Source organism: Nesoenas mayeri (assembly GCF_963082525.1).
Source record: "Nesoenas mayeri genome assembly, chromosome: 14".
Lineage (NCBI taxonomy): Eukaryota > Metazoa > Chordata > Aves > Columbiformes > Columbidae > Nesoenas > Nesoenas mayeri.
In genome coordinates, this window is record NC_137556.1 from 300,461 (window position 1) to 323,746 (window position 23,286).

General features: G+C 46.4%; 1 protein-coding gene and 1 long non-coding RNA gene across 7 annotated transcripts in view; one reads left to right on the top strand and one right to left on the bottom strand.

Annotated features, from left to right (window-relative positions):
* Nucleotides 1–507: 507 nt before the first annotated feature.
* On the bottom strand, nt 508–1,581 carry LOC308045994. The gene is made up of 2 exons (XR_013922841.1): nt 1,211–1,581; nt 508–1,075 (listed from the first exon to the last, which is right to left on the bottom strand). It is a non-coding gene; the product is annotated as an uncharacterized lncRNA (long non-coding RNA).
* A 148-nt stretch (nt 1,582–1,729) lies between these two features.
* Nucleotides 1,730–23,286, top strand: part of KDM3B (lysine demethylase 3B) — a 52,868-nt gene continuing 31,311 nt past the window's right edge. For 5 of the 6 annotated variants that reach the window (XR_013922809.1, XM_080352955.1, XM_080352957.1 and 2 more), the window contains exons 1-7: nt 1,730–1,996; nt 14,252–14,419; nt 16,530–16,643; nt 17,077–17,182; nt 19,001–19,125; nt 20,501–20,569; nt 21,479–22,054. Coding sequence is in view for 5 of the 6 variants with exons in the window: in XM_080352955.1 (XP_080209081.1) it covers nt 1,826–1,996; nt 14,252–14,419; nt 16,530–16,643; nt 17,077–17,182; nt 19,001–19,125; nt 20,501–20,569; nt 21,479–22,054 (1,329 nt within the window). In the remaining variant the exon portion in view is untranslated. Of the gene's footprint in view, nt 1,997–14,251; nt 14,420–16,529; nt 16,644–17,076; nt 17,183–19,000; nt 19,126–19,399; nt 19,496–20,500; nt 20,570–21,478; nt 22,055–23,286 lie in introns of those variants that run through there. The other variant, XM_080352959.1, reaches the window with a different exon arrangement.

Here is a 23,286-nt window from a genome sequence, read left to right on the forward strand (position 1 = left end):
GGATTATATCACTATTTGTCTAGCTGGTGCTGTGCACCTTTGCAGTATCCAGCACCACCCTCAGGAGATGGGATATGGGAAATGCTGGTCTGCTCCGTCATGGCAAGTTCAGTCTCGGAGCTGGTGGAATGAGAAGGGAATCTTTTATGTGGTGGTCTTATTTCTGACGTGTAGCTGACGATCTCACTGTTTCAGTGAAGGAACTTAAGACATTGAGGGCAAAGCCTGGTCTTCAAAGAATGTAGTACTGACCTTGGATCTACCAGTCACTCAGACACAAGGCACCACGGCTCTGCTGCCGTCGGTTCTGTCTCATGTATGTATTGGCTCCTGTACGTTTTTCGAATACAAATACAAGAGGGGCAGTTGGCTGGTAAAGCTGGTGGCATGTAGTAAATAAAAACGCAGACACTGTACAGCACAGGTTAGCGCAGAGTTCTGATGTCCCTGTTTGTTCTTAAGTTCTATTATACATAGTTGTTTTAAATACCAAAATATAGACCACGCTTCCAAAAAACTGTCTTGAACCTTTTATTGATATAATAATGTGTCTTAGAATCTGTTCAGTATTTTATCTGTGTGCCACATCAGGACTAAAATCACACCTCAAAGAGCACAGGCAGTGGGACGAGAGGATGAAATGCACTTCAGAGGGCAGGCGCGTTTACCGCCCGGCGCTGGGCAGCGCTTCGCCCGCCTCCAGCACAGCCAACTGCAGCCCTGCGGCCGGGCGGGCACGGAGCTGAAACACGGAGCTGAAACACGGAGCCATCTTTGGAAAGAAGGGGAAGCGAAAGCAAGGAACTCGCCTTTGCGGGGCCAATTCGGTCCAACGCGACTCCCCTGGCCGGGGCAGCACGTGGGGCCGCTCGGGGCTCTGGCGGCCGCTCCCCCGCGGTCTCTGGCGTCGCCGGGCGCCGTGTGAGCAGAACCGCCGCAAAGCCGCGCGTCGCTCCCTGACAGTCTGGGGTCCCCCCGTGTTTGTTTGCTGCCCCGCTATACTGAAGAGGTTCAGCGAATCTCACTGTTCTCCCGGTAACGGTTCACATGTATCACGGATTGTGACAGCCGCACCCTATTAACACAACGATTTGCACCTACAGCCGCCTCTTCAGGACCCCGGCTGCGGCTGCGGCGCTTCCCGCGGCGTCCGGGGCGCCCGGAGCGGCCCCGCGGGTCCCGGGCCGGGCTGGGTTTCGTGCGCGTTCACCTCGCGGTTCCGCCTGAGCCGCCTTCGTTCCTGGGACACGTCCAGACCGAGCGCGGCGCCGCTGGCAGCGCTGCGAGCAAAGGCCGCCGGCCGCGGCTGCTCCGCGCTGGCCGGGCCCGGGCCCCGCCGGCCGCTGGGCTGCGCGACCGCTCCGCTTCCCTTGCGCGGCGGCCGCGAGCTCGGGCCGGGGCCGGGGCCTCTACCGGGGCCTGTGCCGGGACCGGGGCCTCTGCCGGGGCCTGGGCCGGGGCCGTCGCTCCCGCCCGCAGGCCCGACCCGCGGCGGCGCGGGGCCTTGTGGGGCAGAGGAATGGGGGCCCGCGGGCGCGGTGCATGCCGGGAGCGGGGGAGCCTGCGGGCGAGGTGCATGCCGGGAGCGGGGGAGCCTGCGGGCGAGGTGCATGCCGGGAGCGGGGGAGCCTGCGGGCGAGGTGCATGCCGGGAGCGGGGGCCCGCGGGCGCGGTGCATGCCGGGAGCGGGGGCCCGCGGGCGCGGTGCATGCCGGGACGGGGGGGCGGCGCTCGGGGCCCAGCGCGGGGCGGCCGCTCGCTCGGTGTGTCGGGGCGGCGGTCGGACGCTCGGGCCGGCGGCGGCGGAGACTCGTGCCCATCGGGGATGGCGGACGCGGCGGCCTCCCCCGTGGGGAAGCGGCTCCTGCTGCTGCTGGCGGCGGGGCCGGGCGAGGGAGAAGCGGCGGGGCCGGAGCCGGGGCCCGCGCTGCCGTCCCGGGCCTGGCGGAGCGGCACGGTGCGGGCCATGAGCGGGGCCGTGCCCCAGGACCTGGCGGTGAGCGCCCGGCGGCGGGGGCGGGGCCGGGGCGGCGGGGGCCGCGGGCCGGGCTGCCCGCGTGGGCCGCGGCCTCGGGCGGCCGGCGGGGCTGCGGGGCGAGGCCGGGGCCCGGGGCGCCGCCTCCCCGGGCGGGACGCGGCGGCGCCTGCTGGCGGCCTGGGCGCTCCCGCCGCGCCGCGCCCCGGGCTGGCGGGGGCGGGCGGGCCGCGGCCCCGCGGCGGCGGGCGGAGGCGCGGGCCGGGCGCGGCGGGGCCGGGCGCGGCTGCCGGGCGGTTGTTTCCCCGGAGGGCGTTAGGTGTTTTCGGTCAGCCCAGGTGGAGCCCCTTGCTTGGGGTGTAGTTCTGAGTGGAGATTATTGATTTAGCTCCGTCCTGGGTTTTGTTTTCAGTTGTGGGTATTTGTGCGCTGTGTAGTGTGTTCACACACCCTTTAGCGTTTGTTTGGCGCTTGTCTATGTAGTGTGTTCAAACACCCTTTAGCGCTTGTCTAGTGCAGCCCGTCGGGGCGCTGGGCTGCGGATCTCAGCGGGGCTCGCACGGTGTCTGTGCCGGTCCTGCAGGTTCCCGCTGGGGGCGGCACCGTGGGGACCGAGCGCTCGCTCCTGGGAGCTGTGCTGTTAAAATGACCCATGGTAGGGGGAGTGGGCTTCTGTCTGAAGAGTTTTGTTAGTTCTCTCTATGACTGGCTTTTTAAAAATTTGCTGCTGTCATGATAAGTTCCTTGGGCTTCTTTGCAGTTCCCTTGACTCCCCACGGCGATGCTGCGTCCGCTGGCCTTGTTTCAGAGCTGCAGCAGGGCCTCAGCGAGCAGGGCTCTGCCCGCCCCGGTGCCCTCGCGCCCTGTGTCTGTGGTTGAGAGCTGCGGTGATGCACTCCAACTGCTCCTTTATTTATTTGAGGAGGAAGAAAAAACATGCAGAAAGGGGATCTTCAAAAGGAAAACGGAGCAAATTTTTGAGACTCTGTCAGAAACATGAAAATGTCTTGGGGCTGCCTAAAATGTGGTCTGGAGAGCTGCCCTTGGGGAAGACCGTGTTTGCCATATGTATCATCAGTATTCTTGCATTGTGGAATCATCCATCTCAAACATGCGTATGATGTACTGAACTTTTGGTGTGCACCTGATCTTATTACTGTTTTGGTGCCAGGACTGGTGAAGTGTGTGTTTGTTTGTTTGTGGATCTCTGTCCAGTGAAAGGTAGTCCCTTATTTCCTGGTTAGTCGCTGCTGTCCAGCCATACAACCCTAACAATGTAAAAATCAACGTCTGTGCTTGGTAGCGTGGGAAGAATAGGATTTCTCCGGAGTGTGAATTCCTTCCTTTCGTTCAGCCCTGCAGTTCTCACCCCAGTTCCTTTTGTCAATAACCTTTCGCTTAGCACAGCCTCAGTGATGCAGCTGTCTCGAAACAGTATATTCTCCAAATCTATACAAGAACTCTTAAATGTGAACTGTGTAAAATACTTAAGGCAGATTTTTCAGGGTTCCGTCGTGTGGAATATTTAGTGTTGTCATGGAACCTTCCACGCATAATGAATACTGTAACAGTGATAACTATCAGAGAAATATGTCATCTTTTAAAACTCATTCTGCTAGAAGAAAATGACAAGTTGGTACCAGTCAACCACAGTTTAGGAAATACTAATCCAAGGTGAAGTAATAGCGTGAACTAGGCCTGAAAAAGGCTAGAAAAGAAGAAATCTGTTCTACCCTCTGGGCTCCTTAAGCCTGTGCTGTCTCGTGATGTCCTGTAAGGACAGTTCCACTTACTGGCCCGTAGTCTGATGTTGGGCTTTTAGAAATACAAAACTGCAGTCGATTATCTTCTGCACCTTTCTGAGTCAGAAGACTCAGGAGTAGACAAGAAGTACAGAACTTAAGAAAGCAGCTGAAATAGCTTTTTTTTTTTTTTTTTTGAGGGGGGGGGTGGTGGTGTTTTAATATTGGAATTTTGGGGAACTATTACTTGTTCTGGTGTGGTGAAGCCTTTTGCTATTTTTCCCTGTATGGTTATGGAGAGTAGCACTTAAATATTCTTTCTTTGAGAAAACCTGGAATACTTTAATTATGGTTAGTCCATAAAAACTGTATATAGCGGTCAGTCCCAGCTGTGCCATCTTCAGAACACCAGGAGAAATCCTGAGGAAAATCTGTGCTGCTATTATAAAAGAGCTTTACCTCTTCTGACGAGAAACACATCTTGCCCTTTTTCTCAAAATGTCTGTTAGGACAGAATCATAAAAGACTTGTCAGGCTTTATCTTGGTATTGTCCTAAAATTGTGAAAGAGTACGTTACATGTCAATGGCGAAATAGCTCAACCTGTCGCATGTGAGGCAGTGCTGCTTTTGCTTAAGTGGAATAAAACGTGTGTGAGATGAGTGTTTTAATGCACAGACAAGCTGCACAAAGCCCACAGAGTCTGGAGCCCTGGGACACTGGGTGTTTTGGTGTGGAATAAACCACATACGCTTTTTACAGTAGATGGTAGAGGAGGAGATCATGTTTGGGTTTATTTTCTTTCCTTCTTTATGGATACTAAATTACGTCTCACACAGGTTTTCTGTATCTGAGTTTTTATGTATTTCCTACAGCAATCTGCACATATAACTGAATGTGTTCTGAAGACATTTTCACTTGTAGGTGATATGTAGATTGCACAGCTCAACGAAAACATAGTCATCTGAAGTATCCTATTCATAAGGGATTTTATTGAATAAAGCTGATATTTAGAAATTATTTAGAAACTGCCTGAATTGTGGAATAGGCTTAATTTACCTTGCAAGTATAAGAACTGTTTGAGTTAACCATAAATAACAGGGCATTTCAAGTAGTTTTTCGAAGTGGGTCACGTTGGAAGAGAGCGTCTTCCCGCCCGGAGACTGCAGCGTGGGTGAGGGGCCCTGGGGCCAGCCGGGCGGTTCTGGGCTCCGAAACTGCAACAGAAGTGGAAAGAGGAAAAGGGAGTTGAAGCTGCGGCTGCTCCTGCCTGGTGTCTGATGCAGCAGAATCAAAGATTTCAGATTCCCTGGTTTGGATTTAGTGAACCATGGTTATCTGACTTTGGAAAATTCCTGCTCAGATAGGCTTGCTGCTTAAAATGTGTATTCAAGAAATCTCTTACTAGACTTAACCCATTTTCTTTCCACTTAGTGGTAGTAGCCTCTGCAAGTTTTATTTATACCGATAAACAGTATGAAAACTTGTAGCATTCTTGCATGTTGGATTCATAGAAGTATTCAGATCCAGCTTTTACAAGTGAAAGGTGAAAGATGCTGCGCAAAGTTTGTCTGCAGGAACCTCCTTGATTATTTGTTTTGACGTTTTTGAATGTTGTTTTGTAGTGTTGAAGTGTAACAGCACAAACGCGGAGAAGAGGCTAGAAAAACAAAGTGTACTTTGGCAAGACCTCAGATTTTTTCCTGTCGTTGTCAAAACATAGTGTATTTTTTCCTTTGGCTTTTTTTTTCCTTGGGTGCACAGTGTTGACATGGTATGTACATGGCTTGCTTTTTACCGAATAAAGTGCCATAAGCTGGGAATGTAGAAACCATATGCTTTATGGTCTGTTTGGTGAGTATATAATCAGTTCATTTAGCTGAATTTGTAGGTATGGCTACAGAAAGCAGTAGACTCAGTAACAGCTGTGCAAATAGAGTAAAATTTAGAAAGTTGAATACTAGTAGGTGTAATAATAATTTAGGTTCCTGTCTTGACACATTTGTTGGTATGTTTTTCTCTAAGGCGGGTGCATGTGTCACGCTCCAAACAAAACCCAAAGCTTGAACCACGCGCTGGTAAGGGCAGTAGTTCAGCACTGAAGCTGGTACGGGTTTTGAGCCACAGGTTGGCAGCTGTGAGTCCCTTTTGTCGTTGACATGGTTGCAGAAATGCAGGTTTCTGTAGTGTCCACAGTGAGATGTTTTCTCAGTGTTCAGGGGAGGTGTCAGTGGAAATACAGGAGTCTGAAAGGTCCCTTTGTTTGTATGCCTGTGCGAGGTCAGGGCCCTGCCTGGTGCAGGGGCTCCTGCGCAACGTACGCAGTCACATACTGCATTCACATACCTTTTCTGTCAGGTTCCAAATAGAAGACTGATAGTTTTGTAGGAGGTGAAGATACAGGGACTTGTGAATATGGAGCAACTTCTACTCGAAATGCAAGTGGTTATGACAAAGTTATTTTGGGGTTTTGTCTGGAGTTATTACTGCGTTACGTCTCTCTGCTTTGGCAGTCCACTTCATAAACATTTTGGGTGAAAAGAGTAGGCCGGTGTTTTAACTGAGAAGCTGCATCAAGACATCTGGTTTGTAGTTTTAACTTCTTGAGGTACAAAGCGTTAGTGTGTGTGTGCGTGTGTTTGTTTCTGCAGGAAAACCATCTCCTGCAGGTGATGTGTGTATGCATGTTCCTTGGGCAAGTTCTGCGTGCCGAGTAGCTGTTTTCTGTGTGCTGATCTTATTCCGTGCTTCAGTGAATTCCTTGATCATTAGTTGATCATTGGTGGCTTCAAAAATATTTCTATTTAGCCACATCATGTTCTTATAGAAACATTAGAAGAAATGTCTTTCCAAGACATTCAGCCAGTTTAGTGAAAGTTTGTATATCACGTTTATGTTTGGTTGCTAAATAGCTTTGTAATGTGGTCATAAAATACATTTGCTCGTACAGTAACCTCTCTCTGCAGTGTTAGAGCGCTCTCTCAGTAGTCTTAATGCTTCCAGTTCTAACCAAACCCAAACTCGGTTTTACCCCCACGTAGTTGTTGTCCTGGGGCCGCTGTGCTGTGACTGGTACCTGCGCGAAGCCGCGTGCTTTCCCTCGGCGCCGCTGGTGTCCGCAGCTGATCGCTTGTGCTGCCTCTTCTCGGTTAGATGCTCTGTCTAATCAAGGCACCCAGCATTTCAGTCAGTGGCAGATTTCTTTTCTTCTGTAGTTTGTTTTATTTTGAAACCGTCCTTACTGCAGGTTTGTCTGGAGCTGGAAGGTGTCAGCGCTGGTGTCTGGTTACCGTTGGTGAGCTGCCCTGCGCTCCCGCGGCAGCCGCTGCCGCGGTGCCAGGCTCGGGTCCCCGTTCCACAGCTCGCGCGCTGGATGCCGATGCGCGTTCCCAGAACGCAGAGACAAATGGGAAGGGTTTGTGGAGTCAGGTTTTCCTTGCGGTTTTCGTGTGCATTGCAGACCTTTTGCCATCTTCCTGAATTTCCTCCAAAAGCCATGGTTTTGTCCATGTCCACCTTGTCCATTTTGACATTAATAACTGTATTCAGAGATTAATTTCATTTGTTTGGGTTGCTTAGTATCCTAAATGACATTGAGGTGGGTGGTTTTGGAGAGGGGCTGATAGTTTCTTAGACGTTCTTCTAAAGAATGTTATGATTTTCTACTTAAGATGAATAACTTTGGTTTCTTATTTTCAGATTGTTGAGAATGTGGCGTTAAGCTCCATGTTTAAGCTTTTCTTTGAGATTGGATTTATTTTAACTATAGTCATGTGGTCTATCATGTAGTAACCTAAAATAAAGTTTTTACTTTGTCCAGTTTAATCTGTGAAACTGGGGAAAAATGAGATACACTGCTAGTTTTATCACTGATGGGTTTTTTAAGGAAGGTGCCGAACTTGGAAAGGAAAGGAATGGGTGTGAGGCCAGCCAGAATTAGCAATTAGAACAGCAAATTTTAAGGGGCTATGATGGTAAAAACTCCAAAAGCTTCTCAGGTTCTTCCCTGGTCTGCGTAAGGAACCGTTACGCTCGAGGCCAGGAATGTGGCTAAAGAAACTTGATTTCTTTTTTATGCCAGCTTTACCAGTGACATTGTTAATTATGTTGCAATAATAATTCTACTTTCAATGTTAAAACTAATAATTTTCACCTTGCTTTGACAAAAATATGTATGTGTGAAACTCACACTTTCCAATAGCTCAAGTATTTCAAGTTACTAATAGCAGGGAACATTCAAAACTGTTACTTGTAGTATAAATTGAGGAAAAAAGGTGTCACTTTTTGAGGACAGGCCTGGGGAGTTGAGATTCAGTTCGTGGTGTACAGAAGGGGCTGGAGGTTTCGGTAGGAATGCAAACATTTTCTGAAATAAAGTTCCTCTTAAAAAGCACGGTGGTTAATGTCTTTGGCAGCGTGATTACTGGACGGATTTCGGGTGCGGGGCTGGGAGGTGCCCGGCTCTGCGGGGCGGAGTCGGTTGGCGTCACTGGCTTGTGCTGGCCATGCAGCTGCAGCGCTGGGAGGCTACTGCTGGTCCCAGATGTGGCTTGGGTAGTGCTTGTTATCCAAGAGAGGTACCTGGCACAGTCATTTTCTGGTTTGGCGCTAACCGGAGATCTCCGGATCAGCTCGGATCTGGAAGCGTTCAGCTGCCTGACAGTTGTCCTGAGTCTTATCAGATAAAGTGCAAAACAGCCGTGCAGCATGTGAGAGAGACAGCAGCTCCGTTTGTGTTGCTTTCCTTCATGTGTAAGAAAAAACGTATTGATGAAGACTTCAGCGGAAGCGTTTGGTCTGATGTTCTAATTAAGTCAATATAGTAGCTAGCTGCTATAAAAACGTAGTTTTCCCTCCTGTCTCCTGTGCGTGATGCTTCCCTGGACCCTTCAGCAAACAGCATGGAGGAAGACTGCGGGAAATCACCAGTTGCTTGTGTGTGCTTAGTTTCTGGGCCACGTGTTCCATACATGCACACCCTGAGCAGTCCGGGGCGAGCAGTGGGATTTCAGGTTGGGGTTTTTGCCTTTCCTTGTAAGAAATATTTTGAAGCCTAGTTACTATATTGGAAGCTAAAGGTTTTTAAGCATCAGTGTGACATCATCTTTGTCTTACATAACAGATTCCAAAACAATACTTTGATTGCATTAGAAAACTACCGTAGTTTAGTTTTTTAATCTCATTTCCTGGTGCTACTAGCTGCATGAGATCTCCAATGTGTCTCCCAAGTTGAAGTCTCACTATCTACCTTCCCTTTTTTCTTCTCCCCCGTGTTGACAATGTAGTTCTTTCTACATCATGCGTAAGAGGTCATGGACTGACTTGTTACCCAGTTTTACTTGGTAGTCTGCAACAGATTCCTACCAGTGCCTGTTTTCTGGGCATAAGTACTATTATTCCAATTTGCAGATGGGGAAGCTCAGCCAGTGAGACTAAGTGGCTTGGCCAAGGTCATGCAGGAAGCCTCTGAGGAAGCAGGGAGTTGAACCTGGGCCTCTGGCTGCTCTCTAGCAACTGATGGACCATCCTTCCTTTCCAAACTAGGTAAAATTTAAGACCATTTTAAGGGATATTTTTGAATTTCGATTATTTGCCATCTTCTGCTTTTTATAAAATATAAAACTATAAAAGGTAAAGATTTTGTTTCTAACAGATGGCATCTACATTAGACCATGGTGCAATTTCTAATGCAATAAACTGCAGTATTTTTTCTCTTATAAATCGTGTTTAGAGCCTGTGTGCCATGCGATGAAAACAACCAATATATCTGTCTTATCTGCCCTATGGTCTTCCTATTGTTGCTGCTTTTATAGTGGAACTGATGTTGGAAAACTTATGGGGAAGTTGCGTTTGAACCAGACGATAGTTCTTTATGACGTATTAAGGCCTGAAAGTGAGGGTAGTAGCTGGACATGAATGTGTCTTCTGGAAAAGAATGGTTCAGGCTGTCTTTGTGTATCAGAGAAAGCAGAGCAACCACTCTGCTTTCTAGTGGCACTTTTTGTTGGGACAGGCAAAAAAATGGGGACGGAGAAGGAAAGAGTAACAGGTGTGTATGCACCATCCTTCTTTTATATTGGGGGGAAAAAAAGGTCTGGTAGATTTAAAAACAAACAAAACACCAAAATGTTTATTGTTTGCAATTAGAAATGCTTAGGGAAGGCATTTTTCCCCATAGCAGAACTTGGGAAATTCTGCACGTGCATTTTTTTCTAAGCAGCATAATTTTCTTAATGTGATATAGACATTCTAATCTGCACTAATTGCAGGTCTGGTTGCCATAAGCAGCAGCACTTTTAAAAGTAATGGTATTAACACAGCCGCTGCTGTTCTGGTCAGTCTAAACTGACCGAGCAGGACTGGGAGGGTCAGCAGAGATGCGGTCGGTACGTGTCATTCTATGGATTGTAGGGCCATCGACACGTTTGAGAGCTAATTTATTCTCATGTAGCCAGGGCTTTAGCATACACGGTTCCCTCTTGACTCAGAACTGCACCGTTTTCAAGTTAAGGTGGGAAAAAGCCAGGAAATTCTCAGTTATAATGTAGCCACTTTGCTTAAGGCCTCTGGGGTTTACAACTCAGGTGGAGTATTTCTGTTTACCACTTTAAATATCAAAAGAAAATATGTTTATTCGCTCTCAAGTTTGTCTCCTCTGTCCTCACTTTCCTTGCTTTAGTGCTTGTCTCTTGTAGAATCTAAGCATGTTCCACGTGAGTTCATAAATATGCTGTAGATATTTTCTGTAGTAATGCAAAGTGGCGTATACACAAACATGCAGTGTGCTGTGCAAGTCAGCTTCTGCTTCCTACACAGTGCACAAAGTGATTCTGTCACACATTCTGGAAACAGAAACTGAGAATGTAGCTGTTCATGTTGGGGCTTTCATCCAGTTTATTGCTGTGTGATCTGTTGGAAACTACTGACAATTCTGACAATATCACACTGGTGTTGCATGGACCTGGAGCAGCTGCCGTGCGTATCTGTGTGGAGGAAAATGCCGTTAGGTATGGACTTTGAATTAGTAACACCTTTCTAATAGCTGTAAGTCCAAGTTTGGCAGGACCCCATTGCTTATGTTGATTTCACAAAGATGGAATAAAACCTAATATTGAATGTAAAGCATGTAAACCAAACTTGCAATTACTTCTCTGTTTTGAAGGGGAGAGAGATGATCTTAATACGATAATGTAAGGGGGTTTTTTTCTCCTTTTGAACCCGTTAATGGCTCTGGGGTTTTAGAAAGGTAAACTATTCTGTAAGCTCTGTTTTCTGAGGTGAGTGGTAGAATAGAAGAGTCCAGTTGGCAGGTACCTACAGTGACCACCTCGTCCAACCACCTGGCCACTTCAGGGCTGACCAAAAGGTAAAGCGGGTTATTAGGGACGCTGTCCAAATCCTCTTAAACACTGACAGGCTCGGGGCAGCAACCGCCTCTCCAGGAAGCCTGTTCCAGGGTTTGGCCACCCTCTTGGTCAACAAGTGCTTCCTCACTCCTTCATGTCACATCTAAAGCTCCGGTGGCACAGTTTTGGCCATTCGCAGGCATCCTGTCCCTGCATCCCAGGAGCAGATCCCATGTCCCCTCAGGGAGTTGCAGAGCCAGGAAATGGCTCCTCAACCTCCTTCTCTCCAGACTGGACAAGCCCAGAGCCCTCAGCAGCCCCTCGCAGGACCTGTCCTCCAGCACTTCCCCAGCTCCGATCCCTCCTCTGGCTGCGCTGGGGGACGTTCCCATCCCTGTGCAGCGGTGGGGCCCGCACTGCACGCAGGGCTGCAGCCGAGGCTGCGCCAGCGCTGAACGCCGCGGGACAGCCCCCTGCGGCCAGGCACGCCGCGTTTGGTGTCCCCAGGACGTGGTCTGCCCGCTTGGTGCCGGTGTTGCTGCCGGCTCCTCCCGTGCCTGCAGCCGACCAGCACCCAGGTCCTGTTCTGCAGGGCCGCTCCCCAGCCGCTCCTCTCCCAGTTTAGACTGGTGTTGGGCATTACTCCATCCCCAGTGCAGAATCTGCCACATGGACTTGTGACACTTCATGCCACTGATGATTACCCAGTACTCCAACCTGTGTAGATCCCTCTGCAAGACCTCTCGTGCCTTGAGGGATTCAGCAGCACCTCCCAATTTGGTATCATCACAAACTTGCTAATAGTGCATTCAGCCTCTGCATCCAGATCATTGATACACCGGTTGCACAGCACTGGCCCCAGGACTGAGCCCCGAGGAACGCCGCCAGCCAGGTGTCTTCACCCACCGCACTGTGAACAGGCTTATCTCACACTTGGGCGACTTGTCTGGAAGCATTCTGTGCAGGACAGTATCTAAATCCCGAGAAAAATTCAAAAAACAACATCCACCCCCTTCTCTTCATCCACCAAATGGGTGGTCTTATTGTAGAAGGAGATTAAATTAGCTAAACAGGATTTTTCCTCTGTGAACCCATGTTGACTGTGCCTGATGATTATGTTGTCCTTTGAATGTCTCTAGCACCCTGCATGATTTCGGTAGCTTTTCAGGTACTGCGGTCAGACTGAGCGGTCTGTGGTTCCCTGGGTCTTCCCCCATCCCCTTCTTGTAAGGTGGAATGATGTTGGCCAGCGGGGATCCCCCCGGGGGCCCACGGCTCTGGGCAGCGATGGAGCGGGGTCCTGCCACAACATCTGCTGGGCTTTGCTACTGCTTTGTATGTGATGGGTGCACAGTATTTGTCAGAATATGCGATGAACCTGTTAAACAAATGTGGAACACCCATCTTGAAGTTCATCACAGGCTATTTCTTGTAGGTTTTTTTCTTTTTTTTTCTTTTTTTAAATCGGGGAGTAACGTGATAAATTTTCAGCTAGAAGTACAGCTGTTCCACATCATCAATTTATAATGATTCATAGAAATGTGAGGTGTCTTATAGGTTAAGACTGGAAGAAATTTTCTTATAGTCTTACTTCACATGTGTGACAAGGTAAATTGACTTATTTAAGTCTTGTGTGAGACAATAAATGAAAAATAACAGCTATCGTGATTTGATGGGGATGGAGTGGTAACCTGCACTGTGTTGCTTGTTTGAATTTGTCTGCATTTAGAGATCCCTGTCAGCTGAGGGCATGTGCTAGTGATGGGTCCTGTCTGTGTAGTTATGTAGAAAATCTCCCTTCCTTTTCATCAAATTCTTAAATATCTTGCAAAAAGGAATATATTCCAAAGTCAACATTATTCTAATAGTTCTTTCCGTCAGCCTTTTTTCGTATAACCTCTGCGATAAGAGAATCGCAACAAGATGATTGCTTCACCGATACTGTACATAAAAAGAAACAGTGCCATTTTGTTATTCTTGTGTGGTAGTCCTCTCTGTCTCACGTGCTGCCGCCAAAGTAGCTCCAATGTATTGAGGAAGGTACAGGCCCACTGAAACTGAAAAGGTGTTGGGTCCCGTCGCCACTGCTGCTGGGACGTGTGGAACTGGAGGGAGCGTCAGTCTCTCGCTCTGCGAGCGGCTGGAGCAGCGGGTGCAGTTCCGGAGTCCCCCGGGGGTGTCTCGGTCCGTCCCTGCCCGCTGAGCTGGGCTGGGGGAGCAGCGTGCCGCTGTCCGTGCCTCCCGGTGGGCATCGCTGGTGAGCGGAGCGCTGTGCGTTGTACCCCAGTGCCCCGGTCATCGTGGAGTTACTGCAGAACTCTGCTTTGACTGTCCAGCTTATGGTGTTTCTTAACTGACTAGGAATTTCTTGCTGTTCATCTGACATATTTGATTATGTTTGTGTAGTACGTAAGTTCTGTAGATGAAAGGTTGGAATGCAGCCATGTTAATTTAACAGCCCTACTTGTCAGAACATGGAATGAGACTTGTAACCGTGTTCCTGTTCTTGGCATTCTTACTGTGCAGTTTCATAAGGCTTTAACGTTTGTCCTTTGTGGTAGAAGAAACAAGGATGGTATCTCAGAACAGCGATTTAGAATTGTAGTCTGGTTTATATTGTCACACTTGTAAATAAGGTCATGAAAAGTCTAGCGAGTAGATATTTCTGCATAATCTCATGCCATCTAAAATATTTGCATTTGGTTCAGGGAGTTCAGTAATGTACAAGTCAACACAAAATTTCTGATTTGGGATGGATTTCACAAGCTTTCCTGGCGGAAGGATTTAATTCTGTGAATGTCGGTTACGGTGCTGGCAGAGGCTGCCTAAATTCTCTGCACAATTGCCATGTGAAAGAGGCTTGCTTTGTGCCGTCAGCTGTATTTTGTGATGAACCATTTTTACATCTTTAGTTTTGTATGGGGAAATAGCATTTGGAGGCAGTGGTGTGCGTTTGGGGGTAAATAATTTTTCATAGGTTAGTAATTGCTGTGAGTTTGGTTCCTGTTTCTTTTATAATGTTTGACAGCTATGTAGATGTGATGATCTCAGTGTTATCATTACAACACTTATTCTGATTTTTCTGACTAAAGCTGCTGTCTCCTTATCCATAGGGATTGTAGGAATCTATTTTTTCTCTATGCAGTGTCTGAAAAGAGCTGAAGTGCCTTCTGATTTTTTTTTAATCAGATCTTTGTGGAATTTGACGGCTGTAACTGGAAGCAACACGCCTGGGTGAAAGTCCATGCTGAAGAAGTTATAGTGTTGCTGCTGGAAGGATCGTTGGTTTGGGCACCTCGAAATGATCCGGTGACGCTTCAGGGGACGCGAGTGTCCCTGACCCAGTGGCCCGCACTGGTGAGTATGTGGCCAAACGCTCTCGTATCCTCAGAGATTTGCGTCAACACAGCTGTGAAACACAAGGCTTGGATATTGTACCGTTCTGCAGGTACCAAAAATTGCTTGGAGATGGATTTTTTTAAATGGTGAGTAGAGGAGTTAACTGGGAACTGTAGTGCCTCTGGAAAAGCAGCTGAGGCAGCGTGGTTCCAGTTCCTGCCCCAGAAAGGATAAGCTGTTACCCCACGGACACGGGATGTGGTTTACTGCTGGGTCTCTGAAGAAATATGGTACACATCCAAAATTCTTCTTTTTTCCCCTGTTGTAGAACTGGGAGCGTGTTAGGCTTTTCCGAATTGTGAGAATAGGCCTTTTGGTCTTACTATGGACTCTCTAGAACTCTGTATGGTAAAGGCTGATGCATCGTTTTTGCATCATTGAGACTAAAGCAAATAAGTTTTAGCTGGCATACCTGAGTATGCCCGTTCCACAGACACCCTGATGAGCGATATATCTGTATACTCCTCCTTCTCTTAGCAGCTTCCGAAGAGGAAGGATCATTGTATGTGAGAACCCTACCCTTGTGGTCATGATGTCTAATTTGTATTTATTTGCCCTTCTGTTGTTTCTTTTCTCCTCCTGCAGTCCTTGGACTGCCGGGGATCCTACTGTCTGCTTTTTAATACCACATTTTGTGCACAGGCATGCTGACATGTATTTTCGAGCCAAGGACCTTGTGCATTGGCTGAATTTTAATTTAGTGTTTAAATGGATACTTGGGCTCAAAGCAACAAGTTCAGCACTGCCTCTTTTTCTGGGTGCTTCTTTATTGCTTTTGTCTTAAGGCAGAAGAGAACGAGGCCTTTACAGCAGAGATTATGCGTATGGTATTTTTTCCGCAGGCAGAGTTTTCCTTTTTCTGACTTGTCTGCAAGAGTGAACTCTAGTTTAATTTCATCTGGGAAACTTTATGCAGGATCAGTTTCTTTCAGGTGATTCCCAAGTATCTCAGTATCTGGGTAATTTGGGGGCGTCACTGTGGTCCGCACACGGATTGTGTGATGAGTTGTCAGAGCCTCTTGGAGGCAAATATGGGTCCACTCAGACCCCAGAGTATTTCTCTATAACTCAGGCCGTATCTGCAGCCTTGCTGGAGCCAGCAGGTCCGTGCCCGCGCTGCAGCGGGGGCGCTCAGCGCTGCCCCCGGGCGCTGAGCCGGTCTGGAGAGCCAGCTGCTCAGCCTTGCGGAGCGGGTGGCGTGGGGGCCGGTTGGTGGCTTTTGGGGCTTTTTGAGATTTTTTTTGAGATATATCACTTGTGAATGTATATTAGTCCTTCATTATCTCTCTTCTAGTCCTGTTAAATTTTAGGAAATAGTTTTACATAAACTGAGAAAATAAATCTTATATTCATACTGTTGTGTACAGGGGAATGGAGCGTGAACAAACTTGATGAGAGCTGTGAAGGGAAAAATGTCATGAACACTCGTGTGTTAAAGTTGTGTGAGTGTGAGACAGATAACACATTGCTAGGACTGATGGCTGGCAACTTCCTCTTCCATCAGCAAGTTATGGTATAAGGTTATCGTTCTGATTCTGCTGGATATTTTTAGTGATTTGTCTTGCAGCTTGAATATCAATAGTACTTTTGTTATGAATTTCAGTTTTGCACAAAACACTAGCGAGGAAAGCTTACCTTTAATAATATGCATATAAATTACTGACACCTGACACCTTTGCAGGAATAAAAACACTGCTTTCAGAAGGCTACACCCAAAATATGTAGGATAGTTTTAACCATTAACCAAAGCTTTTTTTTAACCTGAGCATGGGAAGGTGCTTACTTGTGAAAAAATGAATACTACAAAAGGTATGTTCAGTTCTGCTTTACGTTCTAATGAAGTGGAGGTAATTTTCTGTAATTCCTTCTTGTACTATGCCACATGTTCAAGAATTATTGACTTAGACATAATGAATAATTGGCATTAAAACTCAGGCACTGGGTGGTGCAAGTTGAGAAATTGAACTTTTTATTCTTTGTGATACTTACATAGCATGTGGAGATAACTGTGGTTGGCTTGTATGTGCGCTCAGTCATTTTTGTAACCTTTGTGTTTTGTTCATCACAGACTTTCACTCCTCTAGTAGATAAGCTGGGTTTAGGCTCTGTGGTCCCGGTCGAGTTTCTTCTGGACAGACATTTACGTTTCCTGTCTGATGCCAGTGGATTACGTTTGTTTCAGGTATTTGTACTGTGTTCAGTTAAAGTGCGAATTTAACTTGGTGCTGTGCTTCGTAGATAACTTTATTTTCTTTTATACTGTTACACATAGATTTTTGTCGTCTTCCTTTCGCTGCCGCGTGTTTGCACGGTTTCCCTGCCTTTCCGGGCGCTCGCGCTGGGCTCCTCCTGGCTCCGCTCGACCCTGCTCCGATGAGAGCGAGCGCTCAGGCATATTGGAGCTGATAACTGCAGTGGCAGTTCTGCAACGGCTTGTGCATAGTTTGTCTCTCTTTCCTCCTGGCATGTTTAGCAATGTTTTTCTTAACTTTCCTGGGGTTTTTTGTGCTTGTCAGTTTCTGAGAGCAGTCCAAGAAGAGCTGGCCTTTAACAACTAATGGTTCTGTTACCTTAAAAGACTATACTGTTATGTTAAAACAGTTTGTTGTTGGCAGATGGGAACAGAGAGTCAAAATCAGATTCTTCAGGAACAGCCTTCACTAAGAGAATCTGTCAATGCATTGATCAGTGACCAGAAACTTCAGGAGATATTTAGTAGAGGTGAGACTGTGTTTTTCTATCTCAGGTCTACTTTGTTGTGGAACAGTTAGAACATGCTGGGATTTGTGAGGAAGAACAGTGATAGTATCTGTTACCGTTTGATTTGGAAGGTAAATTTTCTGTATTGTTTTGCAAATTCTTTACAAAGAAGCATTATTTTAACATAGATACAGGTAAGCAGTTGCTGAGATAGAACCAGAAGTCCCTTCTGGGAATGATCACTGAAGATGTAGTTAAAGTAGGACAACATTTTATTGATAACATCCATGTATTTACAACTTCCCTTATTTTAAGTTTTAGTTTTGAATTTTTAAAGTTTTGGTCCTGTTCTATGGTTCTGTTTTATAGTTCTGGGAATTCAGAAGTGAAGTTACTCTCTAGTTGCTGATCTTTAAAAATTTCTTACGTCAAATTCAAATATTGGCATTTTGAGAATTAATACATGAATTGTTTAAGTTGAAAATATGCTGAGGCTGTGGCTGCTCAGTGTAGAGTTAACACCTTCACTGTTGTCTGGATTGTGTATTGGGGTTAAGCCTGGTGGCAACCTTGTTATCAGGTTGGGGTCCTCTGGGTCAAGTGCCAAAAGTTTTCTCTGCAGAGTTTGAGTTCCTGGGCCAGGTGGCCACCCTGGAGGTAGCCCGCTGTGTTACCTTTGAAGGATGATGTAATTCTTCATGGGGATTTGGTGCCTTTTGGTTAAAAAAATGTTTATTGATAAAAATGCTGTGGGAACAATACTTCTTACACGAGCAAGTAGCTGCAGAACTGTCCGGTTTGGAGCCTTCTTCCGAAGCGCCTTGCTCGCGTTGTGTCAGGTACAGGCTGTTGGATCACTGGGAGCTGGTAGATTGAGGCAGAGAGCAGTGTCCCTGCCTTGGGGATGTCTCAGGTACTGTCTGTATCAGGACAATTACAGGCTGCAGTTGAAAAACTATACATAAAACTCCTATATATTTTAATATAGAAGTAGGTATGTTTGTGAGGGCTGTCTGGAGAGGTGGTGGATGCCCCATCCCTGGAGTCATCCCAGGCCAGGCTGGACGGGGCTCTGAGCAGCCTCAGCTGGTGACCATGTCCCTGCTCATGGCGGGGGGCTGTGTGAAGGTCCCTCCAACCCAAACTCTTCTATGATTCTGTGGTTGAGTGGGTTTTGATGATCTAATACTAATGGGATTTTTGTCTGCATTTAGGGCAGGATGGAAGCTCCGCGTGCTGATGCGGAGAGTGAGGGCAGGGTCGGGGGAAATATTTCTGTAGATGGTTCATTACCTGTGTGCAAATAACTCAGACTCGTTGGTTTAGAGACGTTGGATATTTGTGCAATTATATTACATTTTCCACAGTTACAAATACACGTTTCTGTTCTGACCTGCATGCAGTTTATACTGGGACTTGCTACATCTGAACTGAGTCAGAACGATAGGACTGTCCGCTGGATTGATGCTTCATAATTACTGACCTGTAGGTTAGAAAACAAAAGAGTTTAGTTAGCAAGAAACCCCCATGTAGCTTGATTTTGTCAAAGGAGTGAGTTTATTTTGATCTTCTGCATTTTTTTCTACTGGCAAACTGTATTAATTTTGTCTTTACAATAGCTTTGAGTCGCAGCAGTGAGGGCTTATTCACTTTTTACAACAGTGTGCTTGGCTTATGCAGGATTTGCAGCAGAAGCCCTAGTGTCTTAATTTCCTTCCACCTGAAGGATCACACACCAAGCCCTAATTATGTGCACAGAACTCTTTTTAACTGTATTATTCTTAATTATTATGACACAAAGCCTGTCTGGAAAAGGTACTCAAAGTCCTTCTTTTCCAGGTCCTTACAGTGTCAAAGGCCAGAGAGTGAAGGTTTACCAGCCAGAGGATGAAAACAGCTGGCTCTGTGGTGTCGTGAGCCATCAGGACCCCGTCACTCGTCTTATGGAGGTGTCTGTGACTGAGGTAAAAATATGAAGGACTGCTTTGGTGTTTCCGAAAATACATTTCTCAATATCTTGTGGACAGTGACAGCCTCACCAAAACTTGTGCTTTTGGTTCTTTGTTATTTGCTTTAGAAGATGAGTAATACGTAATTATCCATGTTGTAATTCACAGATTTTTTTTTTTTCCTGTTATGGTGACTTCCCACAATAAATGATGATATACAGCCCACTTCTATAAATGAAGCTATAAGAATTTCTTTGGAAATGAGTGCTATATGAAAAAATATTGGGAGTGTCTTTCTGGATGGGAATGCGTGCTGATGTACAGAAAGCCGCCTTCTGGGTCTGGAATGCTGAGATCTTCCTGTGCCGTTTCTCAGGCAGTGCAGGTCATAGTCAAAACAAACCTGATTGATGTATTTTACCTTAGGCTGTTTACTTTTGTCCTGTTCTTGTCGGGAAACCTCGTAAGTGTTGTGAGCAGCACAGAAGACCTGTGCAGTGCTGGGGCGGCTGGGGCGCGTCCTGTGCGGTCTGGCGGGTGGCTCAGCCGCACCAGCACCTTGCTCCTTTTGCAGGAGCAGCCGGGAACAGGGCTGAGGTGCTGTGTGTAAATCACGGTGTCAGCAGCACCCTTCTCTTTTTCGGGTGCTGTCCTGTGCCCCCGTTCCTGTAGCCTTTTCCGTGTGCAGAACGAATGCACTGAACGTGCCCGGCGAGTCCTGGGTACACTGCAGTAGTCCTGCACTCTGCTGGATCTGTTGCTGGTACACAAGAAAGAAGTGTAATGGTAAATAAGTGAAATTTGTGAAATGTCTGGTAAATAAGTGTAGTGCTTTGCAGAGGCACTAGAATTGTGGAGTGTATGCTTTCAGCAGATACATGCCGGGAAGCACCCATCTAACTGTGTGTCTACTGTGAAATAAAAAGGTAACATCCAAGCGCAGTTATAGAGATTGGGGATTAATTGCTCCTTGTGGGGAGCTGATGGTGCTGCTTAGCATAAATTAACGTGCTTCCTTCCGTTAGTCTTTTCTACATCTAGCAGAGTGGATGTGCAGAAGACTATAACAACACTAAAATTTAAGAAGAGCGGTGTTAGATGCAATGAATGTCTCTAGAAATGCTCAGTAGAACAAATACACAAGGAATCAGTGGTAGGAATCAAATCTGAAAGTTTTTGAAATAGCAAAGGAGCAAAAGGATAGAAGGTAAATTGGAAGGTTGTAGTATAGCTAAGAAAGTGGGACAGAAAAAGAAGGCAAATTGGAGAGGAGCTGCAGAGAAACCCTGTGCTTAAGGTCTCTTATATTGATACTATATGCTCTGAATTAAAAACTAACCTACTCTTTTCTTATTCCTACCTCCTCAATATCAATCTGCATAAAAATTAGAGTGGTGAAATAAAGTCGGTGGATCCTCGACTGATTCATGTGGTGATGGATAACACTTCTCCAAGTGAGGTACTGCAACAATTCAGGTCTTGCATATACAGTGTGAAACTTCTTAAAGATTTAGATATAAAATATCTAAAGCGTGGAAACAACTGAAAGCTGATGTTATGTTCACTGTGGGCTTTTGATAGTGTAGTTGGAAGAGGAAAATTTTCTTTACCGCTTTGAGAAATGATCACAGCTTTCTTTAAACAATCTTCTCTTTTTGTTCAGGCCTGTTTTACTGGGTTCAGCACAGATCTCGGAGGGCTCAGTCGCCATGGTGGCTGCACTCCAGTTTAAGGGGTAGCGCTCTGACAGAGAATGCTGCTCTGCTCAGTGCCTTTTTCTAACAGGATCACTTTGTGCTTCTCCACAGCCCTTTGTAGACGTTTCTAAAAATTGTCATCTGGCTTCTCTGAAGCTGGCTTGTGTGCTTGTGGCATTCCATCGCTTTAGCGGAGAGGTTCCATGATAACATTTGAACCTGTGTTTTTACCCTGGGCTGAAGGTCAAACTATCTCCTGTAGCTGAATTTGGTAGGGTTTGGGTAGTGGACAGAAAGAGTGCCCTTCAGAAGAACTCGGAGCATTAGACTTGTAGCAAAAAGTAGTATGCAAATGGTTTCTATACAAGAGCAAGAACTGTGTCAGAGTGGCTGTGCGCCGCGTTTCCCAGGCTCTGCCACGATGTGGTCCATGCTACAGCAAAGTAGCTCAGCTAAAAACCTTGCTGCCAGGATCCTGTCTTAGCAGAGAAAAGACAAGACTGCGCTTACCCTTGTGCTCTGTGTTCACTTGGTATCTTAGATGTCTCAGTTTGCATTTAAATTTTCCTGTGTGAGAGTAGCGTTATGTGTTCTGTTCTAACAGAAGAATGTTATTTGAACTGGTTTCCTGATTGTTCTGTATAGTGATTGCATGGTTTTATGTATTATAGGGAGGGGGCCTGAAAGCAGCTAAATCATCTAAAGGGAAAAAGAAGAAAGAAAGTCTGGAGGGAAAGGATGGACGCAGGAGGAAAAATGCTTCAGATTCTGGGTTTGATCCTGCAACAAAGAAGCTAAAGGAGAGGGGTGAGGTGGATAGCAATGGTAGTGATGGAGGTGAGGTAAGCAGAGGTCCTTGGAAAGGAGGCTCCAGTAGTGACATAGGACTGGATCCAAGGGCCAAACAGCCTTCATTCGTTCCTCAGATTAATCGCAATATTCGCTTTGCCACTTACACCAAAGAGAATGGCCGAACACTAGTAGTCCAAGATGAGCCAGTTGGTGGTGACACACCGTTGTCCTTCACTCCGTTTTCCCCTGTGGCTGGACAAGCGTTGCTAGTTGGATCTGGATGTAAAGAGGCAGGAAAATCACTGGAACAGGTTGGCCAAGGCACGGTGACTTCTGCAGCTGCAGTTGCTACAAGTGCTTTGACACCAACAACCGTGAGAATCTCTGATACCAGTTTGCCAGCTGTTACTGGACAGGAGAAACTGAAAACGGGCCGGTCACAAGCCCAGGGAGAGGTGAGTAGCCCATGACCCAGCATATTCGAGGCATACGTACATATTTGCAACAGGTGTTGCGCAACATGCTCCTGTTAAAAAACTGTGCCCATGGAATTGAGAAAACTGCTTTTTCTCTTTTTAATTCCTCCCTTCCCAAAGGAAACCTTTCTGTTATCTGGTCTAAGAACTCAAAAGAAAAGGTATTTGGTGGAGTTGTAAGACAGAACTTTTTTAGCACTCTTGCCTTTATTCAGCCTTAGTCTGAGGAGTGCAGCCTTAAAGTCACACAAGCACTGAACTCAATTATATTAACTTTGTTGTGTCATATGGAAGATAACCCGCTTAATATCTCTTGCCTTTATATAAACAAATATGTATGAAAATGTGCCCTGAGATACTTAAAATAAAAGCCTCAAAACCAGAAAAACAGAGAGGCTACATTTAGACAACCTCTTTTAGATGACCAGCTTGTCTGTTACAGCTCTGGCATCTCTGTAGTAGAAAAATGCACCAGTCGCATCCTGTCCTGTCTAGGGCTGAAAACCGAAATAATTAAAACATTTGAGATGGGTACCTTTAGAATAAATTTTGATCAAGAGCTCAGTCTGGAAGCAGCTTGAAGACCTTTTAGTTATGTCTTTGTTTTCAAGGGGAAAAGTAGAAGAGAAGCTCTTCTAAAAACAAAGTAAAAGCCTTTTTACGTAATCAAATGAATGCCTATAAAAACTAAACCAAAAACCCACCTCAGTAAGTATACCGAAAATTAAGAAACTCATAGTCTACCGAATAAAAAAAGAAGAAAATGGGAGGTACGTTAGAGAGCCCAAGGTGACTGCCAGCAGGCTAAAGGGATTAGTTTCATCTCCTTCTTTTATTTTAGCTAACAGAATGGGGGGAAAGGTGAGATGTTGAAATTGGGATAAGGGTTCCTAAATGGTAAGGTGTAAAGGAGAAACAGAATTGTAGAAGGCAGGAGGGTTACGTAATTAAATCGCTGTATTAAAAAAAAGACTGAAAAAAGTTCAAAGTTGGAGACAACTACAAATTGTGTAGGTAAATGGTCAGAATTGTATCTGTCATCAGTGGTATTAAGGAAGCACTTTAATTGTACTGACAAATATTTCAAGCCTGCTGGTTAAGTAGGAGAAGCGTTTCAGGATGATCTTGAGGGAGGGTGAAAATGGGAGATTATTGACAAGCCGTTTCAGTGGAGGTTCCCTTCCTGCTGATTTGAGTTAAAGCAATCAGCA